We start from the raw sequence: 16401 nt of genomic DNA on the forward strand, positions 1-16401 counted from the left end.
CACATTGAGGATGTGGAATGTTACATATAACAAAAGACTTTTTTGACATATCCATTAGTTTCATGAACTTTTTCCTCTTTCTTCCCTTCCTTCCCCCCCCCCCCACTATTTTTTTTTTTAACTCTGAAAGGATCAGGCAGACCAACTGTTGCAAAATTATTTTAATTTTACTTTGACATAAAAATTTTGATTTGTTGTGAACAAAGAAACTGGATGAACTCTTGTCCATTATGGGAATTTTTCTTTTGAGGCATGGATTGGAATATATGCTTCGAGATTTTTAAAAATTCTGTGATCCTGACCTCAGAGAACATCTTCACAGATGAGAAAGCTGGAATTCAAAGAAGTAAAACAATTTGTCTGTGGTCACATAGGTGGTCAATGATGGAGCCAAGATGTGAATCCAGGTCTCTCACATACAAATCTAAAATTCTGATTGGAGACTGAAGGTAAATATGAGGGAAGAGGGAAAGATAAATCTAAAGCTAGATGATATTGACAGTAAAGTCAAAAAGAGGATCCAGTCCAAACCTATCAACAAGTATTTAATGGCCACTAATTATGTGCCAAGCACTGTACTCAGTTGTGGAAGTACAAAGTCAAAAATTAAAACAAAAACTGGCCCTCCCAGCCCCCCAAAACAGGAACTTATATTCTATTGGAATAGAAGCACACATATATGCTGATGTAAAGTACATTTTTTTAAAACCAGAGTATATGGAACTTCCTCTGCCAATGAAGGTTTTTACCTGCTTTGCAACTAATAAAAATTATGAATTTATTAGGACTTCCTGAGTCCTCCCAAGTAGTGGTGCCCTTTCTCAAAATACCTCATACAACTTGGTATTTATTTGCCTTCTAGGTCTGCTATATAGATTTCTACATTTGTTTGTCTTCTCCTCCACCCCTCAGATTTCTTGAGATTAGGAATTGTTTCATTTTTTGTATTTGTATTTCACTGCCTAATGGGGAGGGAAACTAATATTTATTAGAAAGCTTACTACATGCTCAGTCGTGTGCTAAACTCAACACATAATTCTCATGTTTTTCACAATTGTTCTGCAAGGTCAGTGCTATGATTATTCTCATTTTTGTAACTGAGACTCACAGAAATCACAATTCTTACACAAAGGGGCAGCTAGTTGGTGCAGTGGATAGAGCACCAGCCCTGAAGTCAGGAGTTCCCGAGTTCAAATCTGGTCTCACACACTTAATATTTCCTAGCTGTGTGACCCTGGGCAAGTCACTTAACTTCAATTCCCTCAGAGGGGAAAAAAAAGACAAAAAAAAAAAAAAAAAAAAAAAAGACTTGCACAAGGCTACAGCTAGTAATATCTGAGGCAGGATTTGCATTCAGGTCCTCCTGAGGATCTAGTGCTTCCTCACCATTGGATCACCTGGTTGTCTCTAGCACCTACAATGTAACAGGCTTCCAAATTAATTGTTCCCGGATTTGTCTAAGGTACTGAAAGGTTTGTGAATTCATCGTGGTCACAGAACTAGTATATGTCCATTGCAGACAAACTAAAAAATTCCTGATTACACGGCCAACCTCTCACCTGTTGCACCTCTGGATAGCCCACAAGCCCCCCCCTAAAGTAAGGAAAAACAGAGAAGAGGAAAAAGAGGGAGGAGAAAGGGGGAGAGGAGTAAAAAGTAAGGAAAAGAGATATAGGAGATAAGAGAGGGATGAGGCAGGTCAGAAAGCAAAGGAGGAGAAAAGAGAGAGATTGGAGAGGAGAAAGGGTAGGCAGGAAGGAAGGGAGAAAGAAGATGGAGAGAAGGAAGAATAGAGAATGAAGGGGAAGAAGGGAGGAAAGAAGAAAAAGGGAGGAAGAGAGTAGAAATGAAGAAATAAAGGAGAAAAGAAAGAAAAAGAAAAGGAAAGGAGAAAAGGAAAGGGGGAGGAGAGAAGGAAGGGGAAGAGGGGAGAAAAAAATGAAAAAAGAAAGAGAGAAGGGGGAAGAGGGGAGAAAAGAAGGAAAAGGGGAAGAGAGAATGAAGGGGGAGGAGGGGGAAAAAGGAAAAGGGAAAGAGAAGGAAGGGGGAGAAGGGAAAAAGAAGGAAAAGGGGAAGAGAGAAGGAAGGGGGAGGAGGGGAGAAAAGAAGGAAAAGGGGAAGAGAGAATGAAGGGGGAGGAGGGGGAAAAAGGAAAAGGGAAAGAGAAGGAAGGGGGAGGAGGGAAAAAGAAGGAAAAGGGGAAGAGAGAAGGAAGGGGGAGGAGGGGAGAAAAGAAGAAAAAGGGGAGAAGGAAAGGAGAAGGAAATGAAGAGAAGAAAGAAAGAAAAGGGGAAGAGAAGGAAGGGGGCTCGAGGAAGAGCTTCCAAGCTTGGGCTCATCTAGCGGTTTCCTCCTCTAGATAATGTTGAAGGAGCAAAGGGGCGCGGCGGTGGCGCGGGCTTTGGAGGCGGAACTTCCGGGGGCGGGCCTAGGTTTCTTAGGGGAAGGGAATGAACGAGGCACCCGTCAAACCCGGGAGCAGGAAGGGCCCATGAGCGCCGCACTCCTGGTGGGCTACAGCAGCAGCAGCAGCTCAGAAGGAGAGGATGAGTCCGGGTCCGGTGCAGAGCCTAAGGAGAGCGGCAGCCGTGGGTGAGGAGCCGCCTGAGCAGGCGCTGAAATGAAGCCTTTTCGGCCCGGGAAGGGAGAAACAAACAAACGAGCGTCCCTCCGTCGGAACCGGAAGCGGCTTTTAGGCGAGGGGAGGTGCTTCGGAAGGGACCGCCCCTGCCCCTACTTTGGCGCTTCCGAGCCCCCTGGGGCGGGGGGCCGGGCGGCTAAATCCTGGTCCGCTTTGGGGGCGGGGAGGCCGAGACGTGCTTCCGTTCTCTGCTCGGTTTTTCTCCATCCTTTAAAGCCCGGCCCATTTGCCGCCTCCTCCAGGATGCACTCCCTGAATTCCCGAGATCCGGGCTTGCTCGCGCCCCCCGCCCCTCTCTGGGTCGTTTAATTTTGGCATTAGAAGGCCCCGCTTTTGAACCTCCTTCTGCAGATGGAGAAGAGGCTCCTCGAGAGCAGGGGCCTGGGCTGGTCTAGCCTTGGAATCTCCCCAGTGGGCCCGAAGGCAGGACCCTCGGGTCCCGGGCCTCGTCGCGTTCCTAAGTGTCGGGGCTTAGATTCAACATAGTCAGCACCTGTTGGGAATGTCTCCGTGTGTGTGGAAGGGGTGGGGGGCGTGGGGAGCCGCCCCCGGAGCAGCGGCGCTCGGAGGCCGCGGCGACGAACCTTCGCGGCTGGCAGCGGGCTTCTTGTTCCCCAACAGGGCCATGTACCTCAGGACACCGGAGAGGGACGTCCCCTCTTCCCAGCCTGGGCAGCCTTCTTTTCCCCAGCACGGCCTGAGCCAGTGCCCCGGAAGGAAGCCATTGTTTATTGTGGGTAGAGCTCTAGGGATCCAGGATGGGTGAAGATGGATGTGTAGAGTATGTCTCTTCATTCCGCAGGCGTCCTCCCCCTCCCCCTCGGCTGCCCCTCCCAGACAGCGTCTTGAACATGTTTCCGGATTCAGAAGATGAGCTGGTGGATGATGTTGAAAAACACGGCGGGAGAATCCGCACCTTCCCCCATGAAAGGGGGATTTGGGCCACCCACGTCTGGGTGCCCTGTAAGTGACAGCAGGGCCCCCTTCCCCACCCCCGAAGCTTTTTCAGGCCTCTAAGGTCGACTTTTCTTGAGTGAGAATGGCCCAACGTGTCTGCCTGGCAGGCCCCGAGTCCAGCTTCCCAGGCCAGGGGCCACGGCCTCCGACCTCAGTGGCTTCCCTTCTAGAGGGGACGGCTGGGTCCTCGGTGACATCCTGCACTTGATATCCTTCCGGTTAAATAAGCGTGATTCCCCCTCTAAGTGACTTCCTTCTGAAAAGGGAGAGGAAGAGTCATCTTTCACTCCCGGGCATGTGTTCCTTTGTTCAGTGCCGGTCTGCTTCCTTCCCCTCCAGATGAAGCAAAGGAAGATTTTTTTGACCTGCTTGACATCCTCATGACCCAGGCCCAAAAGGTCCTGCCCAGGCTAGTAAAGATGGAGGAGTTCCACATCAGTCTGTCACAGAGTGTGGTCCTGCGCTACCATTGGATCACTCCCTTCATGCAGTCCCTGAAGGGCCACATGGCCCCCTTCTATAGGTGCGCTTCTTTCCCCCGGACCTCCATCTCCCCTCTCTGACCTCCTTAGCTGTCTCTCTGTTTTATACTGGGTCTGCAGTCCGGGGAGTACCCTAGGAATCAGCAAAAAGCTGGAGGACTTTCAGCCTTTGGGATGCTTCTCAGTCCTTTTATTTCCCAGAGCCAAAGGATGTAGACAGAATTTCATATTTTACGACACCCCACGGAGCGTGATGGAGTTGTGTTGGCAGGTCACAAAAAGAAGGGCTGAAATTGTCTTTGGTACCTCGGCTCCTACCCCCACCCCCTCAACACATGCACACTCAGCCTGCAAACGTGCTGGCACAAATTACGGCGTTTATGTTCTCATTGGGACCTAAAGGCACCCGAAGTCTGCAGAACACGAAAGAATAAATCTCTCAGCTGAGATGAGTTAGAAGTCAAGGATCAGAGTAGAAGGGATTATTCCAAAGGTAGTACGGACTGCTTCATTTGGGAGTTATGCAGAAACAAGGGTGAGACCTTGAGGTTCTGTGCAGTCTAGGTCAGTAGATGTGGGGGAGGGAGGTGGAGGAGTGTTCTGGGCACCACCCCCAAATTGTTTCACCTAGGCTTCCCTCTTCTCAGAAGAAGAGCCCTGTATATTGACATAAGTGGAGGAGAAAGAGGTCTAGAAAAGAATCCTCACCCCGGTCCCCCAGTGTGGTTCTGTAGTAGCTGGTGTAGTTGGAAGTCTGGATGAGGATCCCAAGATTCGACTGGATTCAATGAATGACATTGGTTGGGTTTTAGAAACGGGGAGACCATATCAAGGATTCTCACCTCCTTCTCCCAGTGCGTTTCCAGTCCTCAACCCTGGCCAAGTAACATTACCTCTGGCGTTGGGGCTGCCCAAGACTCAAAGCTTGGTTACTCACAAAGGGCAGGACCCTAGCCTGTCTCTCTTAGGTTTGTCTCTTTGGACAAGTTGGACAAAGTCATGCCATGGAATGCCCTGCTTGCCTTGACCCCTTCCTCTTTCTGTGTGACTAATAATGGAGGAGTCAGGAATCCCTGGGGACTAATCCCCTGTTTACCGATCTCTGACTCCCCCTGACCTATGGTTCCTTCACTGGCCCTGCCTTTTCTTGGTCAGTGTGGAATATGTACCTACACATAGAAACACCTGTGTTCATGTGTGTAAAGACATAAACACATAATTTCATATAACTTTTTGAACTTGTTAAAATTAATTTGTCTTCCTCTATCTCTGATAATCCTTCATCCAAACTAAATCTTCATTATCTATTTCTGTTAGCCTCGAAGGAACAAATTATTCTTTTGTCAACATTATTACCCACTAACGGTAGATGGGCTGTCTCCTCCCATTGATTCACACATAAAATCCAACCTTCCACTGTTTACTGAAATCTAATTACAGAATTAGGAAGTTGTTCTCACACAGTCCTATTTCTAGGGGTCAGAACAGATGTAAATGACAGTAGCAGGATTGAGTCCTTCCTACATGCTGATAAATTTGCCCACAAATTGTCTTTTTGGGCCTTCTTTGAGCATGTGCGGAGCCGGACAGGGATCCTGAGCTGAGCCACCGAGGTAGGAAGTCGGATGACTGCCTTCCAAGTGACTCCAGAAGCCTCTGTGTTGTTATTTAATACTAGATTCATTTTTCTGCTTTTTCCTTCCCTGAGAAACTGATGTTTTCATTTTTTCTTATAAATTTCAGGTTCTTGTTCACAGCCAACCAGGTGAAGGTTTACACAAATCAAGAGAAGACAAGTGTGTGTGTGTGTGTGTGTGTGTGTGTGTGACATGTATGTACACTCTGGAGGAGGGAGGATGGGCATGCTATGTCAGGCCCCTCCTCCCGAAAGTTTGGATCATTTATCGACTCTGCTTAGGAGAGACCAGCTCAGGACAGTGGGGATGCCCAAAGCTACAAGGATGGGCCCAAGTAACTGAGCATCCTTGGGCACGTCCGTCAGCCTCTTGTGGAGCCTCCCCCAGCCTGCCAACTTCACCAGGTGCTCGGGTTTCAGAGACTCGGGAAAAGTGGAAGGTGCTAAACAGATTAGTGTCACCCAGGCTCTGAGACGCCCCCCCTCCCCCAACAAGCAGAGAGGGCAGTTTTGTGAGCCAGGATGCATTTGGGGGTGGGCGTTCCCTTTCCTTTCCCCCCAGCTCTGAGCACGTCGCCTGCTAGCAGCCGGCCCTTGCAAACGCTAGCTGCCTGCCTGTGCCAGTAGTCCAGGCCAGGCCTCCCCTCCTCGCTTTGGGCCCGGCGCTAGCCTCCCTGCGGGATGAGTGCCGGACTTCACACGCTCCACCCCTTTTCTCTGAGCAGGACCTTCCTCGGGTTAGAGGTCACCGCGGGGCATTCCCACTTCCTGGACTTGGTCTCAGAAGTCGACAGAGTCATGGAGGAATTTGACCTGGCAACTTTCTACAAGGTGAGAACATAATGTGTAAAAGTGGGCCCCTGTCAGCCAGGGAAATGAAAGTCCGTCTAGTCTTTAAGCCCTCGTGTTCTGTGAAAAGGCACCAAACAGACCCTCTGGGGCCACTTGGGATGGCAGGGCTGGGGGCGGGGTTCCTGCGACATGGCTTCAGCCAGAGTAGGGACGAGCCAGGAGGGGCTGCTCCCCAGAGCCCCTGACTCTTCGTTGTTTGAAACAAAAGGCCAGCCGTGCTTCCGTGGTGTCTCCTCGCAGCACGCACGAGCACAGGGGTCTGCAGGGGTCCATGAGTGACCGAGCTCAGGTTTCCCCCAGTTGTCGCCGCTCTCCCAACCCAGCTCTCTTCCCCCTCAGGCCTTGGTGGATGGCTGAGGGAGTAGCAGGGGCCACACAGCCAGCCCCGGGAACTGAGCCCCTCCTACTTTGACAGGCCACGCTTAGAAGCCTTTTGAGCTTGGCAGGATCTTTCCCACTCATAGGGCAAGGAATACTTTACCCATCTCCATGAGGCTTTGTCCCAGGATTTGAATTCAAATCCTCCAAGTCACTCACAGCCTCTCAGACTCAGTTTCCACATCTGTAAATTGGGATTGTTATAAAGGGAAATCAGATAAGAAGAGTGAAGTGCTTTGCAGATTGCAGTGCTGGGCAAACGGTAGCTATTACCGTCACCATAGAAGTCCGTCACAGACCTTGGAATCTGGAATGGGACTTGCTTACTCACAATATGTACAGAATTTTTTATTGAGAAAAAAAGCACATTAAAAACATTTAAAAGTTCCTGGTTGTGTGCCCACCATCACCCACATGTTGGGTCCTCACTGCCCACTGGCCTCCCCCTACTCTTGACAAACCAAGGACCCTTTGGGGTTTGGGTCATTAAACCCAGTCCATCCTTCCTGTGGCCCGGCCGCCTTCCCGGCGTGGGCAGGACGCAGCAGTGGGCCGTGACTGGCCGCTCTGCCCTCGGCCTCAGTGTGTCCTTGTCCCTCTCTCCTAGGAGCCTTCCTTCCACATCAGCCTGGCCTGGTGTGTGGGAGACGCGCGGTCCCGGCTGGACGAGGGCGTCGTCCGGGAGCTGCAGGTGGGGACCTGGGCCGGGGGGAGGGGGGGAGGCTTTGACCCTCCCCAGAGGGAGGTGGCTGGGAAACATGTGGGCCCAAAGGGTTGGGGGGAAGGCTGAGGAGGGTGAGGGCTCCCCCCCGGGGGCCACCTTCCCAGCTCCACCTGAGGGGACAGCCTGACTTGGGGCGAGCTTCAGCCAGGGGCGCTTCGTGTTTGCCAGGAAACCGTGAACAGCTTTGACGACTCTGCCCCGCTGCTGCGCGTGCGGGCCGAGCAGGTCCGCTGCAAGTCCGGGAATAAGTTCTTCTCATTCCCGTTAAAATGAGAGCCAAGCAGTGAGCGCATGACCCTCCTGCCCTGGTGGGCCGGGGACGGAGCCTTCCTCTGGAAGGATGAAGGATAGAGGAGAAACAGCATGAGCCCAGCTTCGTGGTTCCCAGCCCATCCTGATGGTGAGCCCTGGCCCGGGAGCCCCACTTAGGACCGCGAAGGGGGCCTCTGCCCAGATTGGGGGCCTCCCCACCCTCTTCTTCCCAAGTAAGGGGCCAGTTCCCCCCGATGCCCAGCAGAGGGCAGGGCAGTCCATGATTCCTGTCCTGAGTCTTCGGGCCTGGTGGGGAATTTTTTGGGGTCACTTAGTGAACCTTTCAGCTGTTTGCATTTTTGTGCCTTTGGCCTCCGAACAAAATCTGAAAAATTATTATTTCCACACCTCGCCCTGTCCTGCTCTGGTGTCCAGGTGTCTTAGAGAGGCTCTGTCCCTGCCCTTTCCCAGAAACTCCCTGCCCCAGTCCCACCCAGGCCACCCCTGAGTCAAGGGGGCGGCTCTGCCCCAGGATTCTCCAGCACATCCCCCTCACCCCCTCCCAGGAGCCCCACCAGGTGCCGGGGGAAAGCTTGAGCAGATGCTTCTTGTGGGCTGGGCTGTCTGGGAAGAGCTCTCTGGATCTCCCAAGGCTTCGGCCTCTGGCTTCCCATGTTAATTTTCCAAAAAAGAATCTTTCCCATGAAGGCCTTCCTCCTGGTGCTCCAAAACTATCCCAGGTTCTGTCTCCTTGTCCCTTTCTGCCGGATGAGCAGCAAGAGACATTTTACAAGGAAGCGTTTAGGACCAGTTGAGGCCCTCACTGCTACTAAAAGAACCTGGGTTGTCCTGAACAAATCCAGCTGCCACCTGGGTGTCTGGTACTGGCTGGTGGGACTATATCTGGATATTTAAATGATGTGAACTGAAATGTTTGTTTCTGCTTCTTGGGTTTCGGGGATAGCATTTATCATCAAGGTGAAAGGAGAGACGTTTTCCCCTTTTTCTCTCACTGTCATCACCCCCACTGCTCCCAGGTGTCAGGAGTCTGGCCGTCCAGTTTCCTCACGTCCTTTGCGTTGGCCACCTTCCAGACTAACACAGGGTTTGGCTTTTTTAGGATCTATTTAGCTATCCTGCCACAAGCATTCCCGATGACACCTTGCATTTGTATGGGGCTTTCTTGATACAGTGGAAGAGCTGAGCCTTAGAACTAAGCGGCCTTCCTTTGAAATCTGACTGCTCTTTCACTGCCTTTGTGATCTTAGGCAAGTTTGAATGACTGTCTACCTCAGTTTCCTCATCTATAGAATGAAGTGATTGAACCCTATGACCTCCAAGGCCCCCAATTCTCCCACAAGCTTGGTAAGGTGACTAGGGTAAGAAGCATTATTAATCTCCATTTTACAGATGGGAAATTTAGGGTAAATAATTTGAGATCCTTCACTTCTTTTAAATGCAAAATTTTAATTCTTTTTCTTTAAATCTCCAAATACCCTTCTAAAGATCCTTCGCTTCTTAATATCAAGTTCACTTTATCTACCATCTTGCCTCCAAGTCCTGGCCAGGTCATTTTCTTTAAACAGTATCTCAAGGAATGGGGGCCTTGCTCCCCAGTACATGCAGGAGTGAAGGGCTTTATTTCATAAATCACCCTCCTTCATCAAGACTTTTCTCACCATCATTTTGGAATCTAGCACCGTTCCTTGTGCTAATGACAGCTCAAGGTTACCTGGTTACCAACCATACTCCTGGGCTTGGGTCAGAGAGAATGAAGCTGGTCTTTTTTCGTTGACTTTTCGGGGAGCTGAGCCTGTTCAAGTTCCACGGCAACTGGTACCCGTAGAAAGCCCAGACTAAGGCAGACAAGCCGAGTCCCAATTCCCTATTCTGTTTGATCCAGACCCGTCCTGGTCTCCCCGTTGCTCCTTTACCATCTGGATGAAAACAGTGTCTGACAAGTCATTGATGCTGGTGCTTTTCCACAATCACTTGTGGGCAGTGACTGGGAACACAGAGTCTGCAGAAGACAAACAAATCCTCTTAAGAGTGTTCTAGGAAACCGGTCCCTTTGGAGAGCCCTGCCTGATGTTATTAGGCATTTCCATTAACAACCCCAAGGATGGATTTTGCTAATCAAATTTGGGAAGGATGTGGAACTGGAAGCCCAGCTGTGCTGAATAGGGAATTAGAGTGCAGCATGACTTTGAGAAATGGGCCAAAATCAATAAGATGAAATTCAATGGGAGAATGGAAAGGAGCTGATAGAGGCAGGAAATAGGAAATTCACTCGGAGATGGGGAGGCTGGCCGGGCAGAAAAATGACAGAGCATCGGTGGGGGAGCTTGGCTTGTGCCCAGCTCAGTGGTCCCCTGGAAGAGACAGGATTCAGGGCTCTGCAGCTTATGTTAGAGGATGATAAAAAGACTTGACAATCGGGGATCATTGAACACCTCCGGAAAATGGAGAAAGAGAGCACAGAGGGAAAACAATAAAAAATTCAATTTTGTGATAGCCATTTTTTGGATCCTTTTTGTCATGGTTAATTTTTTTTTTAAAAAATCATGACTCTCCTCAGATGTTCCCTGCAGAGGAGGAAAAGCATCCTGGATTGTTAGAGAGCTTGGGGGGGAGGAGGGGGAGATTGGCCCTTATACACCTGGAAAATGCCATTCTCACACCTCCCCACCCCCGCCTCCGTGCCCCACCCCCAGCCCTGTATCCAAGAGAGAAATTAACACAACTTGTTTATTCTTTCTCCAAACCGGGAGCTGAAACAAGCTCCTTGGGGCACTGGCCCTGAAAGCCCAGCAGGGGGTGCTTTGTAAACAGCACAAATCTATGCATTGGGCTGGGCCCCAAAGCTGAGAGATCACTTTTTAAGTAGTTGTTCTCAAAACTGTGGCAAACAGCTTCAGAAAGGAAATCCTAGAATCAATAGAACATGGGGTTCTGGAAGACCCTGAGAGGGTACCTTGTCCTCCACATTACAGGATGGTAAATAATGCTACAGTTTCATATGGAAGAGGGATTCGATTTTGACCTAAATGATCAGAAGGGTGAGCCATGGGTTGGAATTGGCCAAAAAACCAAATTTAAGCTTGATGTCCAGTGAGAAGAACCACTTTCTAATCAGTAAAGCTATCCAAATGGGGACTGAAGTTCCTCTGGAGGCAGTGAGGGTCCCCCCCTCTCTCTGGAGATCTTTGGGCAAAGGCTAGGTGATCACTTGGGTAAACTGTAAAAGGCTTTCCCCCCTTCCCCCAGATCCCCTTCAACTTGAAAATTCAGTGATTCTCCCAAGATATTCTTCCCAGTAGCTCCTTTTTCTGCCAACACTGTAGCTAGGCCACTTACCCTCTCAACTCATCTATGCACTTTCATATCTGAAGTGCTGTCCCAAGAATTTGCAAATCAGCTCCTGCCCCATTGAGCTAAATAGCCAGTAAGCAAGATCAAAATCCTCCAGTTGGGTGAAAGGAAGGGAAAGTACATGTAATATGGCCTTGCTTTTCCCTCCAGGCACTTTCATCCATGGATCACAGTTTTAAGCCAGAGGGGCCATCTAGCCCTTCCTATAGGCACTTATTCCTTAATAGGGCAGCTTTTGGGAAACATTAGGTACATTCAGTGCCTTCCCTGATGACAATCCCCAGAAACCCCTCCCTTTGTTGTTGATTGCTAAAAGTTGGTATTACACAAGTGTTTTGTTCCATTTCCCTTGAAAAATGATATCCCTAGATTTGGAGCTGACCTCAGAAGCCAGCACCTTTTTACAGATGGGGAAACTGAGGCCTAAAGAGAGAGCAAGCGATTTGGCCAAAATCACACAGGAAATAAGTATCAGAGTTGGGATCTGAACCAGGTTCCCCTTCTCCAAGAATAAGCTCTCCTGAATTTTGGGGGCAGAACTGAGCTGCTTACATATTGTAGCCTCCTCTGCCTAGGCGGGGCGTGGAACACTACAGAAACTCTGCTCCTCAGCATTTTCCTGCTCATTGTCAAACATTTGTGAAACTGACCTCCAAAAATTTACCTACGTGCTCCCAATCCCTAGGACCTCTATAGACTGGGCAGAATGAAAATCTGGGTGTTTTGCCGTAGTTATCCTGTTGAGAGACGTTCTGTCCCAGAAATATAAGTCATCCAGAGGAGAGTTAACTCACAGAGCAAGAATTTCATCATAAATAAGAACTTTGCAAACTTTTTTGACCCAAAGCCCTGAAGTACACTGTTTATGATATTCAAAGCCCCTCTTCAGCAGTATAAATGAATAGCTAACTTCCATCGAACCAAATATTTTTCTCAATGTGGTTGATTTTGAATAAATGTTATTGTTAAAGATTAAAACATATTTCTGTCAAACCTGGAAGCATAAGTGGTCTGTTTCAGATGGTTTTTGTGCAAATTGCAAAGGAAGGGACTGGATTTGGAAAGCTTGTTTTACCAAAGAGCTGATTCCAAAGAAATCAAGGACAACTGTCTCCTTCGTTTCTTATTCCTCTTCATTAGAAGGCCCTGGGGAGTAAAATTAGTCTATTTTTGTTATCTTGGGAGGCGTCCTAGCTAAACATGCATGCAGCATAGCTTCAGTGGTCTGTGGTCTTTTTCTTCTTTTGACAGGTTAGTTTTAAACATACTCTGGAGGGGAAGAAAAAACACAATTTCCCAAACTCTCCCAGAGCAGCTCCAGATTTAGGGAAGTGGCCGCTGCTGGGGACTGCCACATAAAAGGGGAATGCAGCTCACAGAGCAGCAAAGAGTATCTTGTGGAAACTGACACCTGATTAAAAGGTCACACTCTTATGCCAGAAGTGAGTAGCCCAGAAGATAGAGGAAGACAGTAAAAGTCTCTGCATATTGTCAAACCATCCAGAAGAAAAGGGAGAGGAGGGGCAAGGAGAGAGCTCTTTATCGGGCCAAGTTCTTTCATTGGCTACTATTGTTTGAGTTCCCTTGGCACAAGAGCCCTAGCTACCGTTGTGGGCACCATAGGGAGGATGTGGGAAGCCAGCCCCTGATTTGGGATAGCCATGACTTTGGCTGGGCAAATTCATGGCTATTCCCTTCTCTGTCTCCCTCTCCCTCTCCCACCCCCGTCTCCCCGTCTTTCCCTCCCTCGTTTTCCAATGCCAGGTGGCGCAGGGGGACGGCGCTGCACTTGAATTCGCAGCTCTAAATTCTAATTCCATCTCCGATGCTTGCTACCCGTGGTGGTCCTACACCAGTCGTGTAACCTCTGTCTGCCTCCGTTTCCTTATTTATGCCAGGACTAGCATCGTTATCTGGCCCAGTTTAAAGGGCAGGATGGGCAGCAAAGGGCGAGGTTTTTTGTTTTTTCAATCATCCCTGACATTTCTCTGCCCTGAACCACACTGAAAAGCACCAGAGGGCTGAAGGAGGTGGGGGAGGGGGCGTTTCGCTAGTTTCAAGTTGAGGCCCCGCCCCTCTCGCTGGGCTCCCTGGGGATCCGGGTCAAACTATATCACACCACACTCTCCCCGCCAGGTCTCCGGGGGAAACTTGGAGGAGTTTTAAAGGGGTAGAGGTGCGTGGGCTCCCACCAGTCCACCTGCCTTTGGGGAAGTCCCGGACGCGGGGCTGCTGCAGCTCTGGGCGCCGCCTCCCAGCCGGGCCGGCAGCCCCCTCCCCGCAGCCTGGCCGGCCGGCCGGGTGAGCGCACGGCCCCTTTAAGAGCCGCGGAGGAGAGAGAGGGGGTGGGGGAGCGGGCCCCGAGCGCAGGAGCTGGCTCAGAGCTGCGCCGATCCGGCCCCAAGGACGCGCGGCGCTCGCTCGGGCTCGGGCTGCCCCTGCCCTCCCCCGCCCCGCCGGACGCCGTGGGGGGCCCCCTCCTCCCATCCCCCTCCCGCAGACCCCGCCGCGGGGGGCGAGGTGCCCCGGGCACGGGGAGGGGGCGTGCGCGCCGCCTCCGCGGGGCCCCGGGAGCGCACGCCTCCGCCTCGCCGGCCCCGGGCATGGACAGCAGCCGCAGGCGCGCTGTGCTGAGCCCAGGGGAGCGCAGCGGCTCCGGGCAGCCCCGAGGCTGAACCCGAGACAAAGGCGGCATCCGGCGGGGAAGGAGCCGGGAGAGCCTCCCGCACCTGGCTGGCCGTCGGGCTCGGCCCCCTCGCGGTGCCCTCCGCCGGGCTCTCCACGCCGAGCCTTGGGAACTCGCAGGGGACGGGCTCCCCTAGGGAAGAGGAAGGCGGGGAGCGGAGGGGTGGTCCCGGCCCCCACGCTCTCGCTCCAAGTTTTCGAGCCCCCCAGAGAGGAAACCTCCAGCCGGAGCATCGGGGCTCTCCGAGCCCTTCCGCAGCCCAGCCCAGCCAGCACCGCGAGCATGAGCAGCGGTAGCGGGGCCGGGCGGGGCGAGCCCCGGAGGCCGGGCTGGGCCGGGACCCTCCTGGGCACCGGGGAGCTGCTGCTGCTGCTGTTCGTGTGGCTGGGCCCCCTGAGCTGCAACGGGGTGGCCGGGGACAACGAAGTCAACGCCGAGGTCAGTAAGCACGCTCCCCCTTGGGGAGCTCGCCCCTCCAGCCTCCCCATCCGTTTCCTCCTTCCTTCGCTTTGATTGTCTTCTTAGCTAAACTTTGCATCCTGCTCACCCCCCACCGCTCTTCCCTTGCTTAATAAATGTTTGGATTGGGTTGATTCACCCGACCTTGGGGGAGGGGAGAGGACCCCCCTCCCCGGCCAGAGGGAGCAGCTTTCTCTGGGTGGTGGCCGGACCCCTGCGGCTCTGCCCGCTTAGCCCAGCCCGGCCCAGCCAGCAGGGTCTCCCCGAGGGACTGGGCTGAGGGAAATCCGCTCATCCTTCCCTCTCCATTGCCTGGACCGTTCTAGCCCGGGGGATTAACCTTCAGAGCTGGGCATCCGCCTAAACCTCTCTGTGCCCCCTTTCCTGGTAGCCGGCAGCCAGTGGGTGCTGCCTCCTGCTGAAAAGGCCAAGTGCCCCGGGCTCGCCCGGCTGAGGAGGAGGCCGAGCCCCAGTGCCGAGGGGCCGGCGAGGCGGGGGCTGCTCTGGTGGGCACTGGGCTAGGGTTGGGCCAAGCTGAGCAGGGGCTGGTCTAGGCCCCTGCCAAGGCCCTCCCTCCTCAGCACGGGGCTAGGCACCTGTAGTCTGCAGGAGAGAACCCCAGGGATGGCCCAGCGTCCTTCCTAAGCAAAGGACTAGTGGTGGAGGACAGGGGCTGAAGGAAGCCCAGGGGCGGGAGGATCCCAGGGCCCCTCAAAGCCGGGGAGCTCCTGCAGGCTTGGGGGGGCTGGGGGACATGCTGAAGCCCTCCCAACCCTGCCCTTAGGCCCAGGGAACGGGCTGGGGCAGAGCCCCTTCTGCAGATGCATCTGCCAGCGTGAGCACTGCCCTAAGCAGGCTCACGTCCTCCTTTCGAAGGACTCGTCCCTCAGAGCCGGAGAATAGACCCATTCATCCACCCAATGAAATGTGGGCAACACTGGGCTCAAGCCGGCGGCACTGTGTACAAATGGGAGCCTCCGTGCAGGTCCGACAGAGCCTGCCCGAGAGAGTGGCTGAGGAGAGTAAGTCGCTCCCTGCCTTCAAGGAGCGGAAAGTCTAACAGGACATGAGAGGGGGATAAGCACCAGACAGGCTTGAAGAAGTCACTAAGTCACTCAGAAGCCGGGAGGGTCCATCCCTGCTGACCCAGGGCGCCTGAGCTGGACTGGAAGGAAGAGAAAGGTCTCAACAAGCAGAGATAGGGAGGGAGGGAGTTCAGGACCCACCGTGATCCAAAGCTGGAAAGTCTGAGAGGGGGACCCCAAATGACCCAGCTGGGCCAGAAACGGAGAGGGCGGGTGCTCTTTCTTAGCTGGCTCCCTTCCCATCAGCTACCTTGTAGCATGCTGTCATTTCCCACCCCTACGTCTTTGCAGACTTTCCCTTGTATTTGGAACCCCCCCCCTTTTTTTAACCATCCCCAGCTATCTTGGATGCTCAGGCCCGGGGCTGGTCCCATCCCTCCCTGATTTGCCCCTGGCCATTTATTCTCTTTCCTCCAGCAGCAGAATTAGCCACTTGTCTCTATGGCTCCCCTCCCCCCAGTGTAAACTCTTTAAGACGGGGACTAGCTTTTGTTGGGTTGTATCCCCTGTCCTAGCTCTGTTCCTTCCCTGTAATAGGAACATGAGTGTTTGGATTAAAGGGGAGGCCCTTGGATGTCAGGGTTTTTAACCACGTCGGCAAGCAGGGCATTTAGCAGAGCAGAGAGAAGGCGAGCGCCTACCTGCGCCTCAGAGCCTTTTGGCAGCAGACGTGCACGTACCCGCGAGGGCTGGGCTGGGCCGGGGCCGGACACTAGGGGCTTTCAGGCAGAAATAGGCCTTCACCTCCATTTGGCCCCGGCGTGGGAGGCCCGGCCAGAACTCCATGTAGGGCTCCAGTTAAGAGCAGGGAGGCCCGAGCCAACGCCTGCTGCTCCCCACGGACCTGCCCCAACTCCTCCTCTAGCGTGGGGCCCGA

The 16401-nt window shown here is 52.6% G+C and overlaps 2 protein-coding genes across 4 annotated transcripts in view; both read left to right on the forward strand.

Moving 5' to 3' along the window:
- Positions 1-2238: 2238 nt before the first annotated feature.
- USB1 (U6 snRNA biogenesis phosphodiesterase 1) lies at positions 2239-12287 on the forward strand. 3 transcript variants are annotated; one of them, XM_051974564.1, is made up of 7 exons: positions 2245-2592; positions 3444-3604; positions 3938-4121; positions 5824-5875; positions 6440-6547; positions 7554-7637; positions 7839-12287. In XM_051974564.1, exons 1-7 carry the CDS (start codon positions 2363-2365, stop codon positions 7941-7943), a joined length of 924 nt encoding a protein of 307 aa, XP_051830524.1. In that variant the 5' UTR covers positions 2245-2362; the 3' UTR covers positions 7944-12287. The 3 variants fall into 3 exon arrangements, with proteins under 3 accessions (XP_051830525.1, XP_051830526.1, XP_051830524.1); XM_051974565.1 differs by lacking the exons at positions 7554-7637; positions 7839-12287 and adding an exon at positions 7033-7543 and having other exon boundaries at positions 2239-2592; XM_051974566.1 differs by lacking the exons at positions 7554-7637; positions 7839-12287 and adding an exon at positions 6908-7115 and having other exon boundaries at positions 2242-2592.
- Positions 12288-13599: 1312 nt separating this feature from the next.
- The window catches only part of MMP15 (matrix metallopeptidase 15), a 31610-nt gene continuing 28808 nt past the window's right edge, over positions 13600-16401 (forward strand). The window contains exon 1 of the mRNA XM_051974568.1: positions 13600-14418. Coding sequence (XP_051830528.1) covers positions 14263-14418 — 156 coding nt within the window. The 5' untranslated portion in view covers positions 13600-14262. The remainder of the gene's footprint in view (positions 14419-16401) is intronic.

Source organism: Antechinus flavipes, chromosome 2, assembly GCF_016432865.1.
Source record: "Antechinus flavipes isolate AdamAnt ecotype Samford, QLD, Australia chromosome 2, AdamAnt_v2, whole genome shotgun sequence".
In the NCBI taxonomy this organism is placed as follows: Eukaryota; Metazoa; Chordata; class Mammalia; order Dasyuromorphia; family Dasyuridae; genus Antechinus; species Antechinus flavipes.

Coding starts and splice junctions, on each gene's coding strand:
- USB1 (XM_051974564.1), top strand. CDS start 2,363: ATGTTGAAGGAGCAAAGGGGCGCGGCGGTGGCGCGGGCTTTGGAGGCG. Junction 5,876..6,439: donor ACACAAATCAAGAGAAGACA/AGTGTGTGTGTG, acceptor TTTTCTCTGAGC/AGGACCTTCCTCGGGTTAGA. Junction 6,548..7,553: donor ACCTGGCAACTTTCTACAAG/GTGAGAACATAA, acceptor CCTCTCTCCTAG/GAGCCTTCCTTCCACATCAG.